This window comes from Lithobates pipiens, unplaced genomic scaffold, assembly GCF_037356315.1.
Source record: "Lithobates pipiens isolate NorthernLeopardFrog02 unplaced genomic scaffold, aLitPip1_a1.2 Scaffold_23, whole genome shotgun sequence".
In the NCBI taxonomy this organism is placed as follows: Eukaryota; Metazoa; Chordata; class Amphibia; order Anura; family Ranidae; genus Lithobates; species Lithobates pipiens.
Window position 1 is genome coordinate 97,693,363 of NW_027507785.1, and position 22,824 is coordinate 97,716,186.

General features: G+C 43.4%; 1 protein-coding gene across 1 annotated transcript in view; it reads right to left on the minus strand.

Moving 5' to 3' along the window:
• The window catches only part of NINJ1 (ninjurin 1), a 109,805-nt gene extending 89,790 nt beyond the window's left edge, over positions 1-20,015 (minus strand). The window contains exon 1 of the mRNA XM_077452095.1: positions 19,821-20,015. Within this exon, the coding sequence (XP_077308221.1) occupies positions 19,821-19,889 (69 nt within the window). The 5' untranslated portion in view covers positions 19,890-20,015. The remainder of the gene's footprint in view (positions 1-19,820) is intronic.
• Positions 20,016-22,824: the final 2,809 nt, after the last annotated feature.

The window sequence follows — 22,824 nt, forward strand, 5'->3', positions numbered from 1 at the left end:
TTATATCGCTAGGTACCCCGATATACTACCCAATAATGGTTTTAACCCCCTGATTGCCGCTAGTTAACCCTTTCACCCCCTTTTGCCAGTGTCACTAAGCGATCGTTTTTCTGATCGCTGCATTAGTGTCGCTACAGTCGCTAGGTAGCTAGTTATTTTTTTAGGTTCACCGCCAGGTTTTTATAGCGCTAGGTACCCCGATATACTACCCAATAATAGTTTTAACCCCCTGATTGCCGCTAGTTAACCCTTTCACCCCTTTTGCCAATGTCACTAAGCGATCATTTTTCTGATCGCTGCATCAGTGTCGCTAGTGTCGCTAGTGTCGCTAGGTAGCTAGTTATTTTTTTAGGTTCACCGCCAGGTTTTTATAGCGCTAGGTACCCCGATATACTACCCAATAATGGTTTTAACCCCCTGATTGCTGCTAGTTAACCCTTTCACCCCCTTTCACCAGCGATCACAGTATAAGTGTCACTGGTGACGCTGGTTAGCCAGTTAGTTATTTAGGTTCCCCGTCAGGTTTTTATATAGCGCCAGGGACCCCCATATACTACCTAATAAAAATTTGAACCCCCTGATTGCCCCTAGTTAACCCTTTCACCACTGATCACCGTATAAGTGTCACGGGTGACTCTGGTTAGTTTGTTTTTTATAGCATCAGGGCATCCACCATTTATTACCCAATAAAGGTTTAACCCCCTGATCACCCGGCGGGTGATATCAATTAGGTTTTAGGGTCAGGGTCTGCGTCGCCCCAGGCAGCGCTAGGTTAGTGCCAGTACCGCTAACACCCACACGCAAAGCATACACCTCCCGTAGTGCTATAGAATCTGAACAGATCAATATCTGATCTGATCAGATCTATACTAGCGTCCCCAGCAGTTTAGGGTTCCAAAAAAACGCATTGTTAGCGGGATCAGCCCAGATACCTGCTAGCACCTGCGTTTTGCCCCTCTGCCCAGCCCACCCAAGTGCAGTATCGATCGATCACTGTCACTTACAAAACACTAAACACATAACTGCAGCGATCGCAGAGTCAGGCCTGATCCCTGCCATCGCTAACAGGTTTTTTGGTAGCATTTTATATTTAAATCCGGAAGGCAGTGCTTGGTTTTCGGGGTCCCGTACGTGGCTAGTCTCCCAAAAAGTCCCCCACATGTGGTATCCCCGTACTCGGGAGAAGCAGCAGAATTTATTTTGGGGTGTAATTTGACTTCTGCCCATAGCATGTGTGAGCAATATATCATTTAGTGACAACTTTGTGCAAAAAAAAAAAAAGTTTGTAATATTCCCGCAACTTTTGGCAAAATATAAAATATTCCATGGACTCAACATGCCTCTCAGTAAATAGCTTGGGGTGTCTACTTTCCAAAATGGGGTCATTTGGGGGGGGGTTTGTGCTATTTTGGCATTTTATGGCCTTCGAAACTGTGATAGGTAGTGAGGAGTTAAATCAAAAATTTGCACCCTTAGAAATCCTGAAGGTGGCGATTGGTTTTCGGGGTGCCGTGCGCGACTAGACTCCCAAAAAGTCCCACACATGTGGTATCCCCGTACTCAGGAGAAGCAGCAGAATGTATTTTGGGGTGTCATTTCACATATGCCCATAGCATGTGTGAGCAATATATCATTTAGTGACAACTTTTTGTCATTATTCAATCCCTTAGGACAAAAAAAATAAATATTCAATGGGCTCAACATACCCATCAGCAATTTCCTTGGGGTGTCTACTTTCCAAAATGGGGTCATTTGGGGGGGATTTGTACTGCCCTGCCATTTTAGCACCTCAAGAAATGAGATAGGCAGTCATAAATTAAAAGCTGTGTAAATTCCAGAAAATGTACTCTAGTTTGTAGACGCTATAACTTTTGCGCAAACCAAAAAATATACGCTTATTGACATTTTTTTTACTAAAGACATGTGGCTGAATAAATTTTGCCCTCAATGTATGACTAAAATTTAGTTTATTCGATTTTTCTTATAACAAAAAGAAGAAAATATCTTTTTTTTTCAAAATTTTCGCTCTTTTTCCATTTATATCGCAAAAAAAAAAAAATCGCAGAGGCAATCAAATACCATCAAAAGAAAGCTCTATTTGTGGGAAGAAAAGGACGCGAATTTCGTTTGGGTGCAATATTGCATGACCGCTTGACCAGTTAAAGCAGCGCAGTGCGAAATTGCAAAAAGACCTCTGGTCCTTAAGGTGTTTATTGGTCCGGAGCTGAAGTGGTTAAATATTTCTAATAAAGAAATATATAAAATTCTTAAATATATTATTACCATTACCAAAAATAAATCCGGCATTATCTCTGGCTACCAGATGTGAGGAAAAACCAAACAAAAGCCCACATCATAGGCCAGAAAAAAACGCTAGATGAATTCAAAAAATGAAGAAATGGCGGAAAATACCTAGACACAAGAAATACAAGGGACTTTTCAATCATTGGACAAAAAACAATTTAAATCGAGCTCTATGTTCATTCCTAGAGGCTACATAGTTTTTAAATTGTATATCCACTTCGTTTCGTTTTTTGATATTTCCCTTTTCATGTGAGTTCCTCTCCAATGTTTTGAGATCTTATCGATCCCGTAAAATTTAAAGAGTGAAGGATCGCTATCGTGATGTGTTTTAAAATGCCTTGACACGCTATGGTTGGGAAATCCTTTCTTAATATTTGTAAGATGTTCATTAATTCTAATTCTTAGCTGTCTAGTAGTTCGACCTACATACTGCATGGAGCAGGGGCATTCCAGCACATGTGTTACATGATCTGAGTTGCACGTAATTAGTGGTTTGATTTTATACTCCAGCTTCGTGACTTGTGATTGAAACTGAGTAATCTTCCTTGATCAACCGGGTCCTCTGGTGGTCTTGCAGGCTTTGCATCTCATGCAATAATGGAAGCCGGATCCATCAAGGAAGGTTACAAGTTTTTTTGGGGGGTCGGGGACATTACGGGCTAGTTGATTTCTCAAACTCGGTGCCCTTCTATAGATAAATTTGGGATTCTGTGGAATAATAGAGGCCAAATCTTTATCTCGTTGCAAGATAGGCCAATATTTTTTGAAAATAGTTTCTACTTGTCTATACTGCCTATTAAACCCTGTCACAAAGGCTATAGCTCCTTGATGTTCTGGTTTAGCTTTTGATTAGAGGTCGACCGATATGGGTTTTTCTCTGGCCGATGCCGATATTTAGAAATCATGGCGGCCGATAGCCGATATATGATGCCGATTTTTTTGGGCCGATATGTTAGGCCGATTTTATTTTATTTATTTATTTTTAATCCCCCTTGATCTAACACACCTTTCCCACTGGGGCGTTTTAAGGCGCTTTTGGGCTAAAAATAGCGCCTGTAAAGTGCCTGTAAAACGGCTCCCCTGCAGTCTGTGTGAAAGACAGAGTGCTTTCACACTGAGGCGATGCACTGGCAGGATCTTAAAAAAAAGTCCTGCAAGCAGCACGTTTGGAGTGGTGTATACTGCTCATCCACCACTCCTGCCCATTGATATGAATGGGCACCACTGCCGAAGCGCATGCAATGCGATTTGGCAGCGGTGCTTCATGGGCGCATTTAACCTCTTCCTTGGCCGCTAGCTGGGTTATATGTGCCCCACTAGCAGCCAAATAGCACCGCTAAAATGATGGTAAAGAGCCGCTAAAACTTGCGTTTTACCATCAACGCCTGCCCGCTCCAGTGTGAAAGCGGCCTTCATATGTGATACAGAAAATTTCTTACACTTAAACATTTATTAAACAAAACAAACCTCCAATCAGTTTACTTGTATGTATGATTTAGATAAAAAAAAAAAATATATATATATATATATATATAAAATAAAAACAGGTAGTCAAAACTTTTGGACAAAAAAAAAAAATGGGCTAACTTTACTGTTTTTATTTTATTTTTATTTTTTAAATGGTGTATTTTTTTCCCAAAAAAATGCATTTGAAAGACCTCAAATGTGCAAATGCCGTGTGACATAAAATATTGCAACAACCGCTATTTTATTCCCTAGGATCTCTGCTAAAAAAATATATATCATTTTTGGGGGTTCTAAGTGATTTTCTGGCAGAAAATACAGGATTTTTTACTTGTAAGCAACAAGTGTCAGAAAAGATTTAGTCTTTAAATGGTTAAACTGAGAACTTCTACACACAGAGATGACTTAATTCATTCAAGTGTAAACATTGTATCTTTCTGTTCTTTTCTTGGCAGCCTGCCCAGAGTGGAGGAAAGGGTTGCTATGACGACTCAGTCAACTTAGACCATTCTATACAGAAGTCATTTCAAAGTCCCGCTGTAGTTCTAAATCGGCTTTTTATCAGCACAAATCGGCCGATGCCGATTATTTAAAAAACGGCAAATATCGGCCGATATATCGGCCGGCCGATATATCGGTCGACCTCTACTTTTGATACCAATAAAGTTTGTCTGTCCATCTGTGACATCTGTGTTACAACTTTCTCTAGAGTTTTTTGTGAGTAGCCTTTTTCGCAGAACCTACTAGTTAGAACCTTAGCTTGTGAATGGAAGTCAGACTCTTCCTCACAGTTCCGTTTCAATCGTATATATTGTCCTTTGGGGACAGCTCCTATCCACTGTGGATGATGGCAACTATGTGTGGGCACGTACCCATTTCTGTCTGTGACTTTAAAATAGGTTTTAGTAACAAACTTGTTATGCTTTTTCATAATAGTAAGGTCCAAGAAGTTCACTTCCACCTTACTGAATTCAGCTGTAAACTTCAAGCGATATTGATTAGCATTCATATTGCTCAAGAAGTCTTTAAAACTCTCTAACGTACCTCTCCAAAAAAGAATTACATCATCTATGTATCTTTTATAGAAAACAAGAGATTTGTGCATATTTTTATAGATGGTTTCTGATTCCCATTTATTAAGAACAATATTGGCTACGCTGGGAGCATAACGTGCTCCCGTGGCCACTCCTGATACTTGGTTGTAATACTCATTATTGGCCCAAAAAAAGTTATTACTCATAGCAAGATCTAGGCCTCTAATCAGGTAATTTATCTGAGCCTTTTTCAGCTTGGATTCTTTTATTAGTGCCCACTTTATTGCCGTAAGTGCATCTTTATGTTGGATGTTAGTGTAAAGTGACTCAATGTCTACCGTAATCATGATGATATCTTCTGATGCCACCAAATTCTGCAAAAGTACCAGCAGATCTCTGCTGTCTTTTAAGTACGAGGGACTCTTTCTCACTAATGGTTTGAAAAAATCATCTAGATATTCTCCCAACCTTGCAAACAAAGACTCCATCCCGCTTATTATAGGTCGACCTGGTGGTCTTTCGTTATTTTTGTGTATTTTTGGTAAAATATACATAACTGGAATTTTTGGAGCGTGTGGTACAAGGTAATCAGCTTCCTTTTGATTTAAAATATCTTTGTATAGGCCCTCAGTTACCCACTCTATAAGTAATGTTTTTATTTTTGAGGTCGGATCACTATTTAATTTTTTATAAGTGTGGGTGTCATTTAGTAATCGTCCCATCTCCTGATAATAATAGTCTCGGGATAATATCACGAGACCTCCCCCTTTATCTGCCGCTCGTATCACTATCTGTTTGTTTTCCTCTATCATTTTTATGCCTTCCCATATAGTTTTATTTTTAGCCTGTCTTTTGATTTCTAAATTCCTCACATCATGTTGTACCATATTTTTAAACACTTCTATGTGATGGTGCGTTCCTTTCTTAGGGTTGAACACAGAATTGTTTTTTAACCCACTATGTACATATAATGACTCAGTGGTGGAGATACTGGTTTTTATAATAGGGTTAATAAAATGTTTTTTAATATTCAGTTTCCTCACGTATTTCTCGATGTCAACAAATAATTCAAACTTGTTCACATCTTTATTAGGTGCAAATTTTAAACCCTGGTTTAATACTTCTAATTCTTTCTCAGAAAGCTCAACGCCTGCTAGGTTAAAAATACCCTCATTTACTTGTCTCTCTTTCTTTTTCTTTCTCCTGCCTCCTCTCTTTCCTCGTTTTCTATAGGTTCTTGTGGGGGGTAAGGGGTAGGAGGGATACGATAAGGCCCTTTCCATCCTCTCCCTTCCCCCCCCTGGTGGTGGTTTTGATGAGGCCCTGGTCTCCCTCTAAAATTACCTCTAAAGGCACCTCTAGGAGGCCTCGGTGGGAAATGATTTCTTGGTGGTTCATAATAATTGTAATCAGGATATCTATTGTCCAAAGGACCATACCTATTGTAAGTATGTATCGGACGGGGAGAGGAGTGGGGGTATGAATTAGAGGGTGGATAATAATGAGTTTTAGAATTACCCCCTTGTTTTATATAAAAAAATTTCGGGGTGCTGGAAACTGGTTTGGCTTTGGTCAATGAGTCTAAGGTGGGCTTCCTTTCACTCGAAGTCTCATTGCCAGATGTGGCCAAAAGAGTTTCCTGCCATTTGTATACTTTATTTTGTTCAAAGTCTTTAATATCCCTCTGGTATTTTTTGATCTTTTTGTTTTTAATTTCGCTATCATATTTAGCTAAATGACTCTGAAGAGTTTTAGCTTTTTCTGAATATTCATCAGTAGCACTGAATGGCACCATTCTTTCTTTAAGGTCTGCGATTTTTGCGTCCAAAATCGCAGATTTGGCTTTCCTTTTCCTGACCATGAGTTGCATCAATTTTTGCTCACAGGCATTGAAAAACTGGTACCATTCATCCAACATTTGGAGATCCTCAGTCCCCTCGTTGGGACTGATATCCCACCTGAGTCTCCTTGGAGTCAGGCTCTTTTCCATATACATATCAAATGAAGCTACATCCCACCACAGCCTTATTTGCTTTTCCATGTCTGTTTGTAATTGTTTAAAGCCTTTTTCTAGGTCTAAATTAAGACTGGGAGTCTGTTGAAAGACCTCCTCTAAGTTAATGTGCCTTTCTTTCATAAAATTAAACACATCCATGTCTGCGTGAGTTTTATAAAGTGAACAAGAAAAACTTGATATCTGGATATTGCAAAAGCATTTGACACAGTTCCCCATAAACGTTTACTGTACAAAGTAAGGTCCATTGGCATGGACGATAGGGTGAGTACATGGATTGAAAACTGGCTACAAGGGCAAGTTGAGAAGGTGGTGATAAATGGGGAATACTCTGAATGGTCGGGGGTGGGAAGTGGGGTCCCCCAGGGTTCTGTGCTGGGACCAATCCAGTTTAATTTGTTCATAAAAGACCTGGAGGATGGGCTAAGCAGTTCAATCTCTGTATTTGCAGACGACACTAAGCTAAGCAGGGCAATAACTTCTCTGCAGGATGTGGAAACCTTGCAAGAAGATCTGAAGAAATGAATGGGGTGAGCAACTACATGGCAAATGAGGTTTAATGTAGAAAAATGTAAAATAATCCATTTAGGTTGTAAAAATATGAATGCAATCTACTCATTTGGGGGTGAACCAGCGGGTGTGGCTAAAACAAACCTTGAATGGAACTCATGTACAGCTGGCCATACACTAGTAGAATTTAATTTGAAACTTTTAGTTTTAAAGTTAAACTTCATCTGAAAAGGAAAGTTCTGCATATCTTCCTCCTCTCCTCTATCCTCATTGTAAATATTTTTTTTATTTTCAGGGAGTGGGTACCTAGATTTGAAAGGTACCTGATCCTACTTCTAGGTGAGCTGAGCTGAAGTTCGCCCTCCCCCTCTTTCTGCCCCTAACCTCCGGGGGTATGTCACAGGTCCCAGAAGGCTACGGGCCAATATAGAAAGCTTAGTGCATCTCACACATGCGCAGTGTGGAGTTGGCTGTGAGCCAGCAGGAAGTCACAGCTGGTTTCCCACTATTAACATGGTAACGCTGGGGACCTGAAGACCCGTAAAGAACCGGCCTGGGTGAATGGGTGAAGACAGCGCTGGATCCCTGGACAGGTAAGTGTCTTTTTACTAAAAGTCAACAGCTATAGTATTGGTAGCTGCTGACTTTTTTTTTTTTAAGAACGTTTGTTTGATTTTCTAATCATAATCGTTAGTCGACATTTGTCATATGACATAATCGAATGTTCAAAGAATTTTCGTAGGAATTTTCGCACAAACAGTAATTTGAAAATATTCATTTGTTCAGCTAAAGTCTTAAAGTGATACTAAAGTCTTATTTAACAAACATGTTATACTTGCCTGCTCTGTGAAAAGGTTTTTCACAGAGCAGCCCCCATCCTCCTCTTCCTGGGTCCCTCTTTGGCTCTCCTGGCCCCTCCCTTCTGTGGGAGCCGCAGTTCCGTGTGTCCATTCAGACATGGAGCCACAGACTGGCCCCACCCCTCTCTCTCCTCATTGGCTAAATGACTTTGATTGACAGCAGCAGGAGATCATGGCGCCACACTGCTGTCTCAGCCAATGAGGAGGGAGAGCCGAGGGCAATCGAGACACTCCTGCAAAATTGCTGGGTCTAGATGAGGGGTCTCCAAACTATGGCCCTCCGATTGTTCAGGAATTAAAATTCCCATCATGCACATTTATGTCTGTGAATGTCAGAGCTTTACAATCCCTCATGAGAAATGTAGTTCCTCAACAGCTGGAGGGCCGTAGTTTTGAGATCCTTGATCTAGATGATGGACCTCAGGAGGAGGGCTGCTGTACACAGAAGGTTTTTTATCTTAATGCATAGAATGCATTAAGATAAAAAACCTTCTGACTAAAACTGTTTTAAGCATACTCACCTAGGTGGAGGCTGTATTGGCCCAACATTGCTGCATATGTCCCTCACTCCCTCTAAGACTGAGAACTGAGTGATCAAAGACAGCTGATCACTCAGTTCTCGGTTTTCAGTGAGCAGACAGTGGTGACTGTTAGTCACCGTCTCTATGCTCTGCCCCTCCAGAACTCAATGGAACGCTGGACTTTGCAGGCTATGGGAGCGGCTGGCTCAGGCTCTCAGTGGTGTGCTGAGGGGCTGAGCCAGCTGCTGGTCAGGAATCTGGTCAGATCCTGACATTAAAGTTGGGATCCCTCCAGAGTCTGGACCGGCTCAGTGACGTCAGCACTCACAAGTCACAGGAGTGTAGAAAGAAGTGCACTCCTATGATCTACAGGAGAAGTAGGGCCAAAAGTAGTGACCTCAGTTCAAATGATTAGGACATAGATTAGCACAAGTTTTAATATTCATCATCGGTTGTTTTATTGTTCATCATATTGTTCATCTGTGTTTACCATGGCATTAAAAACTTCCTGAGCAGCACAGACAATATTGATCATCGTTTACTATGCAGGAATACAATAAACAAACATATTCCTCTATAACTCTATCAGGTTCTAAGATGGAACAGAAAACACTCAAATGACAACAATGTTGCAGTTCAAACTTCTTGTGCAGCACAAACTGTAAAGATCATTGTTACTATAACAGAATACATAAAACAAACATAATCACCTATAACATCATCAGACTCTAACATAGACAAAACTCAAATAATGTTTTGTTAGATCAGATTTTCTCAACTTCTATAAGGCCTCATTCACATGGGAGTACTGATCCCTAAACTCATGTGAAAGGCCTTCTTTACCCGCATGAAGGCAAATGTGCAGATCTCCAGTAATTTAACCACTTCAGGACCGCCGTATTGCCAATGTACGTCAACACAATGGCACAGGCAGGCACAATCACGTAAATGTACGTGAATGCCTTCTAGCGGGTGGGGGGTCCGATCGGACCCCCTCCCGCTAGATACGGCGGTCCCTTTCAGTGCCGGAGCGACCCGCGATGAGGGGATGGCCGTTGGTTTCTGGCCATCCCCTCTCGATCGCTCCTGGCCAGTGACGAACTTCCTCCCCTGTGAAAATGTAAACACAGGAGGAGGAAGTGATGTCACACTCCTCGTGGCGGTCTTTTTGAACCGGACAGCGAGGAGTGAAGACGTCCAAGTAAGTGCACCAACAGTCCACTGACACATAGGTACACACAGGCACACATTTCACCCCAGTCACCCCCCGATCACCCCCCCGATCGGCCCCCCGCCCCCCCCCAGTCACAGTGTCACTAATGCAGTGTTCATTTATTTATTGATCACTACATTTAGTGTCAGTTGTGACTGTAAAAAGTGTCAGGACAGCTAGTGTTAGGCCCCTTTAGGTCCAGGGTAGCCCCCTACCCCCCCCCTAATAAAGGTTTAACCCCTTGATTGCCCTCCCAGTTAACCCTTTCACCCTCTTTTACCAGTGTCACTAAGCGATCGTTTTTGTGATCGCTGCAATAGTGTCACTGGTCCCGCTAGGAAGCTAGTTTTTTTTTAGGTTCAACGCCAGGTTTTTATACCGTTAGGTACCCCGATATATAACCTAATAAAGGTTTTAACCCTTTGATTGCCCCTAGAGTTAACCCTTTCACCAGCGATCGCTGCATAAGTGTCACTGGTGACGCTGGTTAGCCAGTTAGTTATTTAGTTATTTAGGTTCCCCGTCAGGTTTTTATAAAGCTTCAGGTACCCCCATATAAATACCCAATAAAGGTTTTAACCCCTGATTGCCCTTAGTTAACCCTTTCACTAGTGATCACCGTATAAGTGTTACGGGTGACGCTGGTTAGGTAGTTCGCTTTTTATAGCATCAGGGCACCCGCCATTTATTACCTAATAAAGGTTTAACCCCCTGATCACCCGGCGGGTGATATAAATTTGGTTTTAGGGTCAGAAAGGGTCTGCGTCGCCCCAGGCAGTGCTAGGTTAGTGCCAGCACCGCTAACACCCACGCGCAAAGCATACACCTCCCTTAGTGGTATAGTATCCGAACAGATCAATATCTGATCTGATCAGATCTATACTAGCGTGCCTAGCAATTTAGGGTTCTAAAAAAACGCATTGTTAGCAGGATCAATCCAGATACCTGCTAGCACCTGCGTTTTGCCCCTCTGCCCAGCCCAGCCCAGCCCACCCAAGTGCAGTATCGATCGATCACTGTCACTTACAAAACACAACACACATAACTGCAGCGTTCGCAGAGTCAGGCCTGATCCCTGCGATCGCTAACAGTTTTTTTTTGTAGCGTTTTATACAGTCGCTGACAGGCTAGGTGCTTTTTTACCTGTGAGTCTCACTACTGTACCCCTAAATTTAGAGCCCAAAATGGCAAAGCGAAGGTACACTAGTGAAGAGGCCTACACGTTTCTGAGCATGACAGATAGTGAAGAGGAAGACACTGATCTGTCAGATTCAGGCTCAGAATACGAACCTGTAGAGGACAGCGCCTCCATGTCAGATAGCTCTGACGACGAAGAAGAGGTCCCTGCTATTGTCAGGCGTACCCGACCCCGATTTTCTGATGTTGTTGAGGTGCAGGAACCGCAAGTCCCTCGTATGGAGTATAGAGCCAGTACTAGCGCCGCTCATCCTTTTGGTGAACTGGCAAGCACCAGCGGCCTAGTACACCCTGGACGTACATCCAGCACTGCAGTATCACGTGGTGACGTGGCGAGTCCCATAAGTGCAGTTCAAGCTGGCGAGGTGGCAAGCACAAGTAGTGTCCCGCTGCCACCAAGAAGAAGACAAAGACAGGCCCGTCGTACCCATAGTGCCCTTCCTGCAGAATTCGCCTATCCCAATTGGGTGCCCACCACTTCTGCAGAACCCGTACTTCCCCCATTCACTGCCCAACCCGGTATTCAGGTGGATACAGATGATTTTACGCCACTCAATTTTTATTCTCTGTATCTCACGGAAGATCTCTATAGATCTATTGTGGACCAAACCAATTTATATGCTGGTCAACGCATCGCCGCTAATCCCCAGTTGCCGTCTCTTGCCAGAGATTGGAAACCAGTTACGGTTTCCGAATTTAAGACGTTTTTGGGCCTTTCCCTCAACATGGGCACACATAAATTTATGCGGATGCGGGCTTATTGGTCCACGCATCCGGCTGACCACATGCCCGTGTTCTCTAACTCCATGTCCAGGAAACGATACGAGCAGATCTTGCAGTTCTTGCACTTCAGTGACAATGAACTTTGTCGTCCACGTGGAGACCCTGAATACGATCGGCTCTACAAAATTCGGCCCCTCATAAACCACTTCAACCAACGTTTTGCAGACTTGTTTACTCCCCAAAAAGTTGTCTGCGTTGATGAGTCCCTGGTTAAGTTTACTGGTCGCTTGTCATTCAAACAGTACATTCCCAACAAGCGTACCAGATACGGGGTCAAGCTCTATAAGTGCTGTGACAGGGCCACAGGCTATGCATGGAGCTTTATGGTTTATGAGGGTAAAGATAGTTACGTAGAGCCGGAGAACTGCCCTGATTACATAGGAAGCGCTGGCAAGATAGTGTGGAAATTGGTGTCACCCTTATTCGGAAAGGGGTACCACTTGTACGTGGACAACTATTACACCAGCGTGCCACTGTTTAGTCATTTATTTGATAATCAGATTGGAGCATGTGGCACCGTGCGACCTAATCGCCGGGGCTTTCCCCAGCGGCTTGTAGATTCCCGTCTTAGGCTGGGGGAGAGAGCCTGCTATCGGTGTAATAATTTGCTCGCTATGAAGTGGAGGCATAATAAGAATGTTTTCGTTCTTACCTCCCTTCATGCAGACACGACGGTCCAAATTTCTACGGCGACTGGTATTGTGGAGAAACCCCTCTGTGTCCACGAATATAACAAAAATATGGGAGGGGTGGACCTCAATGACCAGATGTTGGCGCCGTATCTAACTTCCCGTAAGACCAGACGCTGGTACAAAAAAGTGACTGCTTACTTATTTCAATTGGCTTTGCTGAATGCTTTTGTGCTATACAAAACTTCAGGCGGAACATTAACCTTTCTTTTCTTCCAAAGAGAGGTTGTCACAGAGCTTCTGTTTCCAGAGGGTTCTGTACCTCACCATTCCCAACCAAATGCAGTAAGCCGGCTGCATGAGAGGCATTATTCTTATGTCATCCCGAGTACCCCTACCCAACGAGCCCCCCAAAAAAGATGTCGTGTCTGTAGCAAGCGCGGATATAGGCGTGACACCCATTCTTATTGTCCACGCTGTCCTGGCAATCCTGGTCTTTGTCAGGGTGAGTGTTTTGAACGCTACCATGAACTAGTGAAGTATTAGCGTAGGGTACAGCATTTCACAGGCTAGGCACACTTACACAGGGTCTCCCAAGATGCCATCGCATTTTGAGAGACCCGAACCGTTACAGTTAGTTTACAGTTCAAAAAAAAGTGTATAAAAAAAAAAAAAGTAAAATAAAAAAACCAAAAAAAATATAAAATATAAAAACCAAAAATAGTTGTCGTTTTATTGTTCTCTCTCTCTCTCTCTCTCTCTCTCTCTCTCTCTCTCTCTCTCTCTCTCTCTCTCTCTCTTCTCTCAAATTTTTTATACTTTACTGTTTACTGTGTTATTGTTAACCATTTTTCATGTTTTCAGGTACGCCATTCAGCTGCAGCGTGGATTTATTTATCTTGACAGCAACAGCGTTTGCTCCCACGATACATAAAGCTGCGACTCCAGTGCTGTAGGAGGTGATTTCACCACCACAGTTAAAAAAGAGCATATATGCCGAAGCATGGGGGCATAAGGGGTGGAGGAGCGATTTTGCTCCTAATGCCGCGTACATACGGTCAAAATTCAGACGGAGGGCTTGCCCGTGGAAAAGTTTGAACGTATGCACGCAGCATAACTTTTTTGCGGGAGGATGCCCCCATGCTTTGGCATATATATATTTTAGGCACAGGTTGTGTTAAAAAATGTTTTATTTTTTACTGTTTTTTTTGGCAATTGCTTTGCAGGTATGGTATGGTAAGGTTTTACTGGGATGTTACTTTGTTTTAACGTTAACCATAATTTGCTTAGCAGGTACGCCATTCAGCTGCAGCGCGGATTTATTTATCTTGACAGCAACAGCGTTTGCTCCCACGATACATAAAGCCGTGACTCCAGTGCTGTAGGCGGTGATTTCACCACCACAGTTAAAAAAGAGCATATATGCCGAAGCATGGGGGCATAAGGGGTGGAGGAGTGATTTTGCTCCTAATGCCGCGTACATACGGTCAAAATTCCGACGGAGGGCTTGCCCGTGGAAAAGTTTGAACGTATGTACGCAGCATAACTTTTTTGCGGGAGGATGCCCCCATGCTTCGGCATATATATATTTTAGGCACAGGTTGTGTTAAAAAATGTTTTATTTTTTACTGTTATTTTTGGCAATTGCTTTGCAGGTATGGTATGGTAAGGTTTTACTGGGATGTTACTTTGTTTTAACGTTAACCATAATTTGCTTAGCAGGTACGCCATTCAGCTGCAGCGCGGATTTATTTATCTTGACAGCAACAGCGTTTGCTCCCACGATACATAAAGCCGTGACTCCAGTGCTGTAGGCGGTGATTTCACCACCACAGTTAAAAAAGAGCATATATGCCGAAGCATGGGGGCATAAGGGGTGGAGGAGCGATTTTGCTCCTAATGCCGCGTACATACGGTCAAAATTCCGACAGGGGGCTTGCCCATGGAAAAGTTTGAACGTATGTACGCGGCATAACTTTTTTGCGGGAGGATGCCCCCATGCTTCGGCATATATAAATGGTGCATGTATGTCCATCATTAGAAGTGGGTGGATGAAGGGAGGTATCTAATGGTGGGCATACCCACCGATCAATCTCTTTTTTTTCGTTCAGACAACATGACTCTCAGTAAATAGCTTGGGGTGTCTACTTTCCAAAATGGGGTAATTTGGGGGGGTTTTGTGCTATTTTGGCATTTTGTGGCCTTTGCACCCTTAGAAATCCTGAAGGTGGTGATTGGTTTTCGGGGTGCCGTACGCGACTAGACTCCCAAAAAGTCCCACACATGTGGTATCCCCATACTCGGGAGAAGTAGCTGAATATATTTTGGGGTGCAATTCCACATATAACCATGGCATGTGTGAGCAATATATCATTTAGTGACAACTTTTTGTACATTTTTTTTTTTTTTTTGTCATTATTCAATCCCTTGGGACAAAAAAAAAAAATATTCAATAGTGTCAAGATGGCCCTCGGCAAATAGCTTGGGGTGTCTACTTTCCAAAATGGGGTCATTTGGGGGGGTTTTGTGCCATCTTGGCATTTTATGGCCGTCAAAACTGTGATAGGTAGTGATAGGTAGTGAGGAGTAAAATAAAAAAATTATGCCCTTAGAAATCCTGAAGGCGGTGCTTGGATTTCGGGGTCCCGTACGCGGCTAGGCTCCCAAAAAGTCCCACACATGTGGTATCCCTGTACTCAGGAGAAGCAGCAGAATGTATTTTGGGGTGTCCTTTCACATATGCCCATAGCATGTGTGAGCAATATATCATTTAGTGACAACTTTGTGCAAAAAAAAAAAAAAGTTTGTAATATTCCCGCAACTTGTGGCAAAATATAAAATATTCCATGGACTCAACATGCCTCTCAGTAAATAGCTTGGGGTGTCTACTTTCCAAAATGGGGTCATTTTGGGGGGTTTTGTGCTATTTTGGCTTTTTATGGCCTTCGAAACTGTGATAGGTAGTGAGGGGTGAAATCAAAAATTTGCACCCTTAGAAATCCTGAAGGTGGTGATTGGTTTTCGGGATGCCGTGCACGACTAGACTCCCAAAAAGTCCCACACATGTGGTATCCCCGTACTCGGGAGAAGTAGCGGAATATATTTTGGGGTGCAATTCCACATATAACCATGGCATGTGTGAGCAATATATCATTTAGTGACAACTTTTTGTACATTTTTTTTTGTCATTATTCAATCCCTTAGGACAAAAAAAATAAATATTCAATGGGCTCAACATACCCATCAGCAGTTTCCTTGGGGTGTCTACTTTCCAAAATGGGGTCATTTGGGGGGGTTTTGTGCCATCTTGGCATTTTATGGCCGTCAAAACTGTGATAGGTAGTGATAGGTAGTGAGGAGTAAAATAAAAAAATTATGCCCTTAGAAATCCTGAAGGCGGTGCTTGGATTTCGGGGTCCCGTACGCGGCTAGGCTCCCAAAAAGTCCCACACATGTGGTATCCCTGTACTCAGGAGAAGCAGCAGAATGTATTTTGGGGTGTCCTTTCACATATGCCCATAGCATGTGTGAGCAATATATCATTTAGTGACAACTTTGTGCAAAAAAAAAAAAGTTTGTAATATTCCCGCAACTTGTGGCAAAATATAAAATATTCCATGGACTCAACATGCCTCTCAGTAAATAGCTTGGGGTGTCTACTTTCCAAAATGGGGTCATTTTGGGGGGTTTTGTGCTATTTTGGCTTTTTATGGCCTTCGAAACTGTGATAGGTAGTGAGGGGTGAAATCAAAAATTTGCACCCTTAGAAATCCTGAAGGTGGTGATTGGTTTTCGGGATGCCGTGCGCGACTAGACTCCCAAAAAGTCCCACACATGTGGTATCCCCATACTCGGGAGAAGTAGCGGAATATATTTTGGGGTGCAATTCCACATATAACCATGGCATGTGTGAGCAATATATCATTTAGTGACAACTTTTTGTACATTTTTATTTTTTTTGTCATTATTCAATCCCTTAGGACAAAAAAAATAAATATTCAATGGGCTCAACATACCCATCAGCAGTTTCCTTGGGGTGTCTACTTTCCAAAATGGGGTCATTTGGGGGGGGTTTGTACTGCCCTGCCATTTTAGCACCTCAAGAAATGAGATAGGCAGTCATAAATTAAAAGCTGTGTAAATTCCAGAAAATGTACTCTAGTTTGTAGACGCTATAACTTTTGCGCAAACCAAAAAATATACGCTTATTGACATTTTTTTTACTAAAGACATGTGGCTGAATAAATTTTGCCCTCAATGTATGACTAAAATTTAGTTTATTCGATTTTTCTTATAACAAAAAGAAGAAAATATCATTTTTTTTCAAAATTTTCGCTCTTTTTCCATTTATATCGCAAAAAATAAAAATCGCAGAGGCAATCAAATACCATCAAAAGAAAGCTCTATTTGTGGGAAGAAAAGGACGCAAATTTCGTTTGGGTGCAATATTGCATGACCGCGCAATTACCAGTTAAAGCAGCGCAGTGCGAAATTGGAAAAAGACCTCTGGTCCTTAAGGTATTTATTGGTCCGGGGCTGAAGTGGTTAAGTGATCCACAAGAACACAATGTAGATTGCCACCATCCCTTGGTAGTGTGCAGATCTCCAAACATGTTCCAGAGAGTATATCCATGCATGAACGATGAATGCATTAGAAAATTGTCTGCATTTTGTTCCGTCATTGCTCCCACAAAGATGAAGAGTCTGGGATCTGCTAGCAGACCCATCCAGGTCTATGCAGCCTCCTGCGTGGCATTGAACACCTGTGCATCCAGAGTGGGTGAAGGTGGCCCTTCGCACGGGTGTACAGTTTGGTACGCTCATGTGAATAAGGCCTAACATGGAAAAACCCATAAAATAACAGGTGTCAGGGAAACCCTGCTATTTTTTAGCGTGAACAATAAGGACCCGTTCACACTTGACGATCAGTGGAGTAGTGCCCTCTTACATTGAAGATGAGTGGAGTAAAATAAGATAAAATACTTTCTTGTCATTGTAACAAGTCACAATGAAATTGTTAAATAAAAGAATGATAATTAACGATAACACTGCATACAAAATAGGCCCCCCTGCACCTAGTAGGGACAGTGTTAGAGTAAGTGCCTAGTCACCCTTTCCCCAAAGCTTCATTTACAGACCTAATTGCTCTTAGGAAAAAGCTTTCCCTAAAGCGATTTGTCCTCACCCTGATGTTTCTGAAACGTCTGCCAGATGGCAGCAGTTCAAAGAGATGATGCCCAGGATGGGATGGGACAAATCGCTCACTATCTTTTCAGCTCTCCTGGTACAGCTGGACCAGTGGTACTCTCTTACATTGAAAATCAGTGGAGTAGTACCTAATTACATTGGAAATCAGTGGAGTAGTGTCCCCATACATTGAAGATGAGTGGGGTAGTACCTAATTACATTGGAAATCAGTGCAGTAGTGTCCCCATACATTGAAGATGAGTGGAGTAGTACCTAATTACATTGGAAATCAGTGGAGTAGTGTCCCCATACATTGAAGATGAGTGGAGTAGTACCTAATTACATTGGAAATCAGTGTAGTAGTGTCCCCATACATTGAAGATGAGTGAAGTAGTACCTAATTACATTGGAAATCCGTGGAGTAGTGTCCCCATACATTGAAGATGAGTGAAGTAGTACCTAATTACATTGGAAATCAGTGGAGTAGAATACCCCCCCTTTACATTACAGACCAGTGCAGTAGAATCCCCCAATACTGGTGGTGAGTAATGTGCTCTACACTGGTAGTGAATTGTAAGAATACCCCTGTTAAAAATAACAGATGTCCCTGCTTCCTTAAGAGGCAGAAGTTGCTCATTGTTCAAGAAACCCAGAGCAACCTGTAGATCAATCATCATTTCCCAACCAGAGTTCCTCCAGAGCTTGCTCAGGTCTCCTGGAGCCATGAGCAGACTGATTCCCACCTACACTGCCCACCTATGTACATGGTCACTTATATGCTCAGTCAAGGTAGAAAGAATCCGCCGCTCCAGGTGTGTGCATTGACCCAACTGGAACCAAGTAGGAGTATTAGCCCCGGCCCGCCTCTGTGAAATACTTGGAAAAAGAAAAAAATGGCCACACATCCAAAGGTTCCAAAATAGCGCGCCTTTTGTTGAAAATTACCCGGTTACACCAGGGACACCAGATATTTAGTCACATAGATGCGTTTCACACATCCAACCTATGCTTAATCATTAAGCACAGGCTGGATGTGTGAAACGCGTCTAAGTGACTATATGTTTGTAGCCTGGTGATTTTTACTAAAGGCACCCTATTTTGGAACCTTTGGATGTGCGGTCATTTTTTTCTTTTTCCAAGTCACTTATATGCTGCCCACCAATATACGGGGTCACTTAAGTATACGCTGCCTACCAATGTGCAGGGACACTTATATACCACCCACCAATGTACAATGTCATTTATATGCCACCCACCAATGTACAGGGTCCCTTATATGCTGCCCACCAATGTACAATGTCACTTATATGCCACCCACCAATGTACAGGGTCACTTATATGCCACCCACCAATGTACAGGGTCACTTATATGCTGCCCACCAATGTAAAGGCTCACTTATATGCTGCCCACCAATTTACAGGGTCACTTATACGCTGCCACCAATGTACAGGGTCACCTATATGCTGCCCAGCAATGTACAGGGTCACCTATATGTTGCCCAGCAATCTTAGAGTACATGGCAACATTTAGGGCTCATGCACATGGAGCATACTGTTATAAAGCACAGATATATTCCAGTGCCCAGGAGCCCCCAGCGGTGTGTATAAACGAATGTTTAACAGTGTACACCTGTGTACAGCCGAATCCCCCATGTACAGGTGGAACACAACACAGGGGCCCCCCACCTTACTGATCAGGAGGATGTCCTGTGATCTGTACAATACATTTATAGCATGGGGACCTGAGAGCCAATCATTATTCTCTGGGCTCCTCTGGGGTGAGAAGACTGATGTAGAGGAACCCAGGCAGAGAGGTTCTGATTTATATACAGATTTATATATACAGTGATATCAGGCAGGGCTGAGTAATGATCAGTGATAGGAGGATAATCCTCAGTACAGGAGATGGAGAGCACAGTACAGTGTATAGGGATGTAGTAATCCTAGATGGATACTGACAGGTCATCACATTACAGAGAAGCAATGTTACACTGAAGAGTCCGGGAGATCTATATCCGGTCCCGACCCCCGATCTCCGTTCTTGGCAGCCCCGATCACCCGCCCGGTGTCCCCGGTGTCCTGGCATCCCTCCCCTCCCCCTTACCCCGTCACCATGGAGGTGGGCATTCTCCCCGATCCCGTTCATAGCCACATCTTCCCGGAGAGTGTCCATGGTGCTGAGTACAGCGTACAGCGCCGGTCCCCGTCCTCTGCTGGTCTCCAGACTCCGGCCCAGCTGTGCTGGAAGTGAGAGTGGCCGGGGAAGTGGCAATTATAACGGCGATGGCCGGCCGGACACTCCCCCTGCTGGCTGACACTGAAAGTGAAAGTAGAAATTCTATGCGTGACACAAGTGTTGCCAACCTACCACATTGAAATTTACTGACCTGACACCCAAAACTTACTGGCACAGCCAAGTTCTTACTGACATTTTCAACAGTTACAAAATGACAGTATGAAGTGAAAAATGTCAGTATTTAGGCTACAAACAAGTACAATATGCAATTAGCAATGAGATTTAAGGTAGATAGTAAGGCAAAAAAAAATATCTTATTTTGATTTCTATATAGTGTGTAAGACGCTCAGGGACAGTGACAGTCTATTTCCATATCAAGTGGTCTCTCCAGTCCAAACAGCAGTGGCAGTCCCACTCCCGGCTTGCCTTGCTCATGTCCCGCAGACCCGCACACGAGGTCCCAGCCACCCTGCTTGGCTCACTAGCATCATTACATCACACGACATGCTCAGGCGCCATCTCCGTCAGACCCGGCCTCCCCACCGCCACCGTCCGAACACACTGGAGCAGGCTCCCGGATGGTCTCAGCTGGTTCTGGACTGTTACTGCACATGTGCAGTTCTGAGTCAAGTTGCACAGCCTTATTTTTAACTGGCAAACTTTTCCTGTCACTGGCATTTACTGGCAGGAGAAAAGTGCCCGTTTTTTTACTGGCTGCCAGCAAAAATACTGACGGTTGTCAACACTATATGACACCCAGCACCGCCCGATCACCCCAATCCGACTACACTGTACTGTACTTGTCTATACATCTATACACCACCATACATCTATAATATATATATATATATATATATATATATATATATATATATATATATATATATATATATCTTAGTGGCAGCTGGTGCTCTAAATTTTTGTTTGGAGGGCAAACTGAAAAATTCTGAAAAAACCCCCCCCATCAATTGTAGCCTCGCTGTACCATCAATCGCAGCCACTGTGCCCATCAATTGCTGCCACTGTGCCATCAAACGCAGCTACTGTGCCCATCAATTGCTGCCACTGTGCCATCAAATGCAGCCACGGTCCCCAGCAATTGCTGCCACTGTACCATCAAATGCAGCCACTGTGCCAGATCAAACGCTCCCACTGTGCCAGATCAAATGCTGCCAGTGTGCCCCAGTGTGTATTTAGGTTTTGTGCTGCCCTAGGCCTGTCTAAACTCGTGCACCCCCTAATTTAAATATGACCCACCCTTTCCTGTCAAGGCCACACCCCAATGTAAAGGAGAACTCTGATGTAATATGGACTGCTGCGGACTCTGGTGTAATAGGGAATTCTGATGTAGGCGTTCTCTGGTAACCACAGCCCTTTCTTTACAAAAGAGCCCACAGAGCTCCCCCTTATATCACGGTCCACAGAGACTGCAGGCATGGCACAAGGAATGGTCAAAGACTGCGGGAATGGCACAAGGAATGGTCAGAGACTGAGGGCATGGCACCAGGGACAGTCAGAAGCTGCGGGCATTGCACAAGGGATGGTCAGAGACTGCGAGCATGGCACAAGGAATGGTCAGAGACTGTGAGCATGGCACAAGGGACGGTCGGAGACTGCGAGCATTTCACAAGGGACGGTCAGAGACTGCGAGCATGGCACAAATAGGGTATATATAGGGCAATGGACAATGTCAGTAGGGCAGAGGTTGGTGTCAGTAGAACAGTGGGTGGTGTCAGTAGGGCAGAGATTGGTGTCAGTAGTTTATTTTTGTATTACTTTTTTACAATTTTATTTTTTTATTATTTTTTCACAATTATTATTTACAATATTTTTTATTATTTTTTTCCGAGCCCCATTTGGTGAAATATCAGGAGTCTAAACAGACCCCGGATGTCTCACTTTGGAGAAAAAGAAAGGGGCTGAGGGCAGAGATTCCCCAGTCCCTTTCTCTGCAATCTGCGCAGCACAGGGTGATTGGGATGTGCCGAGGCACACCTGGCACACCCTGTGCACACGTCTATGATATATATATATATATATATATATGTGCTGGGCTAATGTCCCCTTGATGGCCCAAAAAGCGTTGAGTTTGGGCCATCATTATTCTGGGTTCCACTCTCAGTGCAATCTCTTGATTACGATGTTGCCTGAAGAACTGCTCAGGTACGTTAGACCAGTCATCTTTTATCTGATCCCCAGCCTGTTTCAAAGGGGGGCTTACAGTCACTTTGGGCATGCTGAATCATGCCATGTGACTTATTCCCCAGGATGGAGTCTCGCCCTCCTTACTCTGGTCAGGACTCAAACTCGATTGTCAGATCACAAGCATAAGCATGACCCGATTTATATAATGTGGGACCAGTTTTTGGGTGTCTGGTATGGTTTCTCCATGTTTTACGGTGCTTATTGCCACAGCATATTGGCCTTAGCTGCCAACACTATCAAAAATTTCCATCAGATGTCCAGCAATCCAGACCCCTGCAAACTCCTGTCAGGTCATCCATTTTTGCAGCTCACCCTCTCAAACTTCCCCATACCAAGTATAGACAGGCCAGGGGTTCGTGGGAATTTCACGGAGCTACTTATCTGGTGTCCATTCGAAACGTTTGTTCTTCTCTACCATTATTTCACAAGGGATTCTCAGGTCAGCCCTTTCTCCCTTTCCACTCACGTATCTTCCCGCACAAGCAGTTCATTCCCATGCCTAGATTTTCTCGATAATCAGGCTTAATCCAAATCAGTTATGGGATATCATTTGGGTTCTGGGCAGCTGCAGGTTCCAAGCAAGGGGGCCCCTTCTTATCATCAGTTCATGGGTGTTTATCCTGTTGTAGCTGATACACCGGATCTGTATACTAAAGCCATCCGGGCG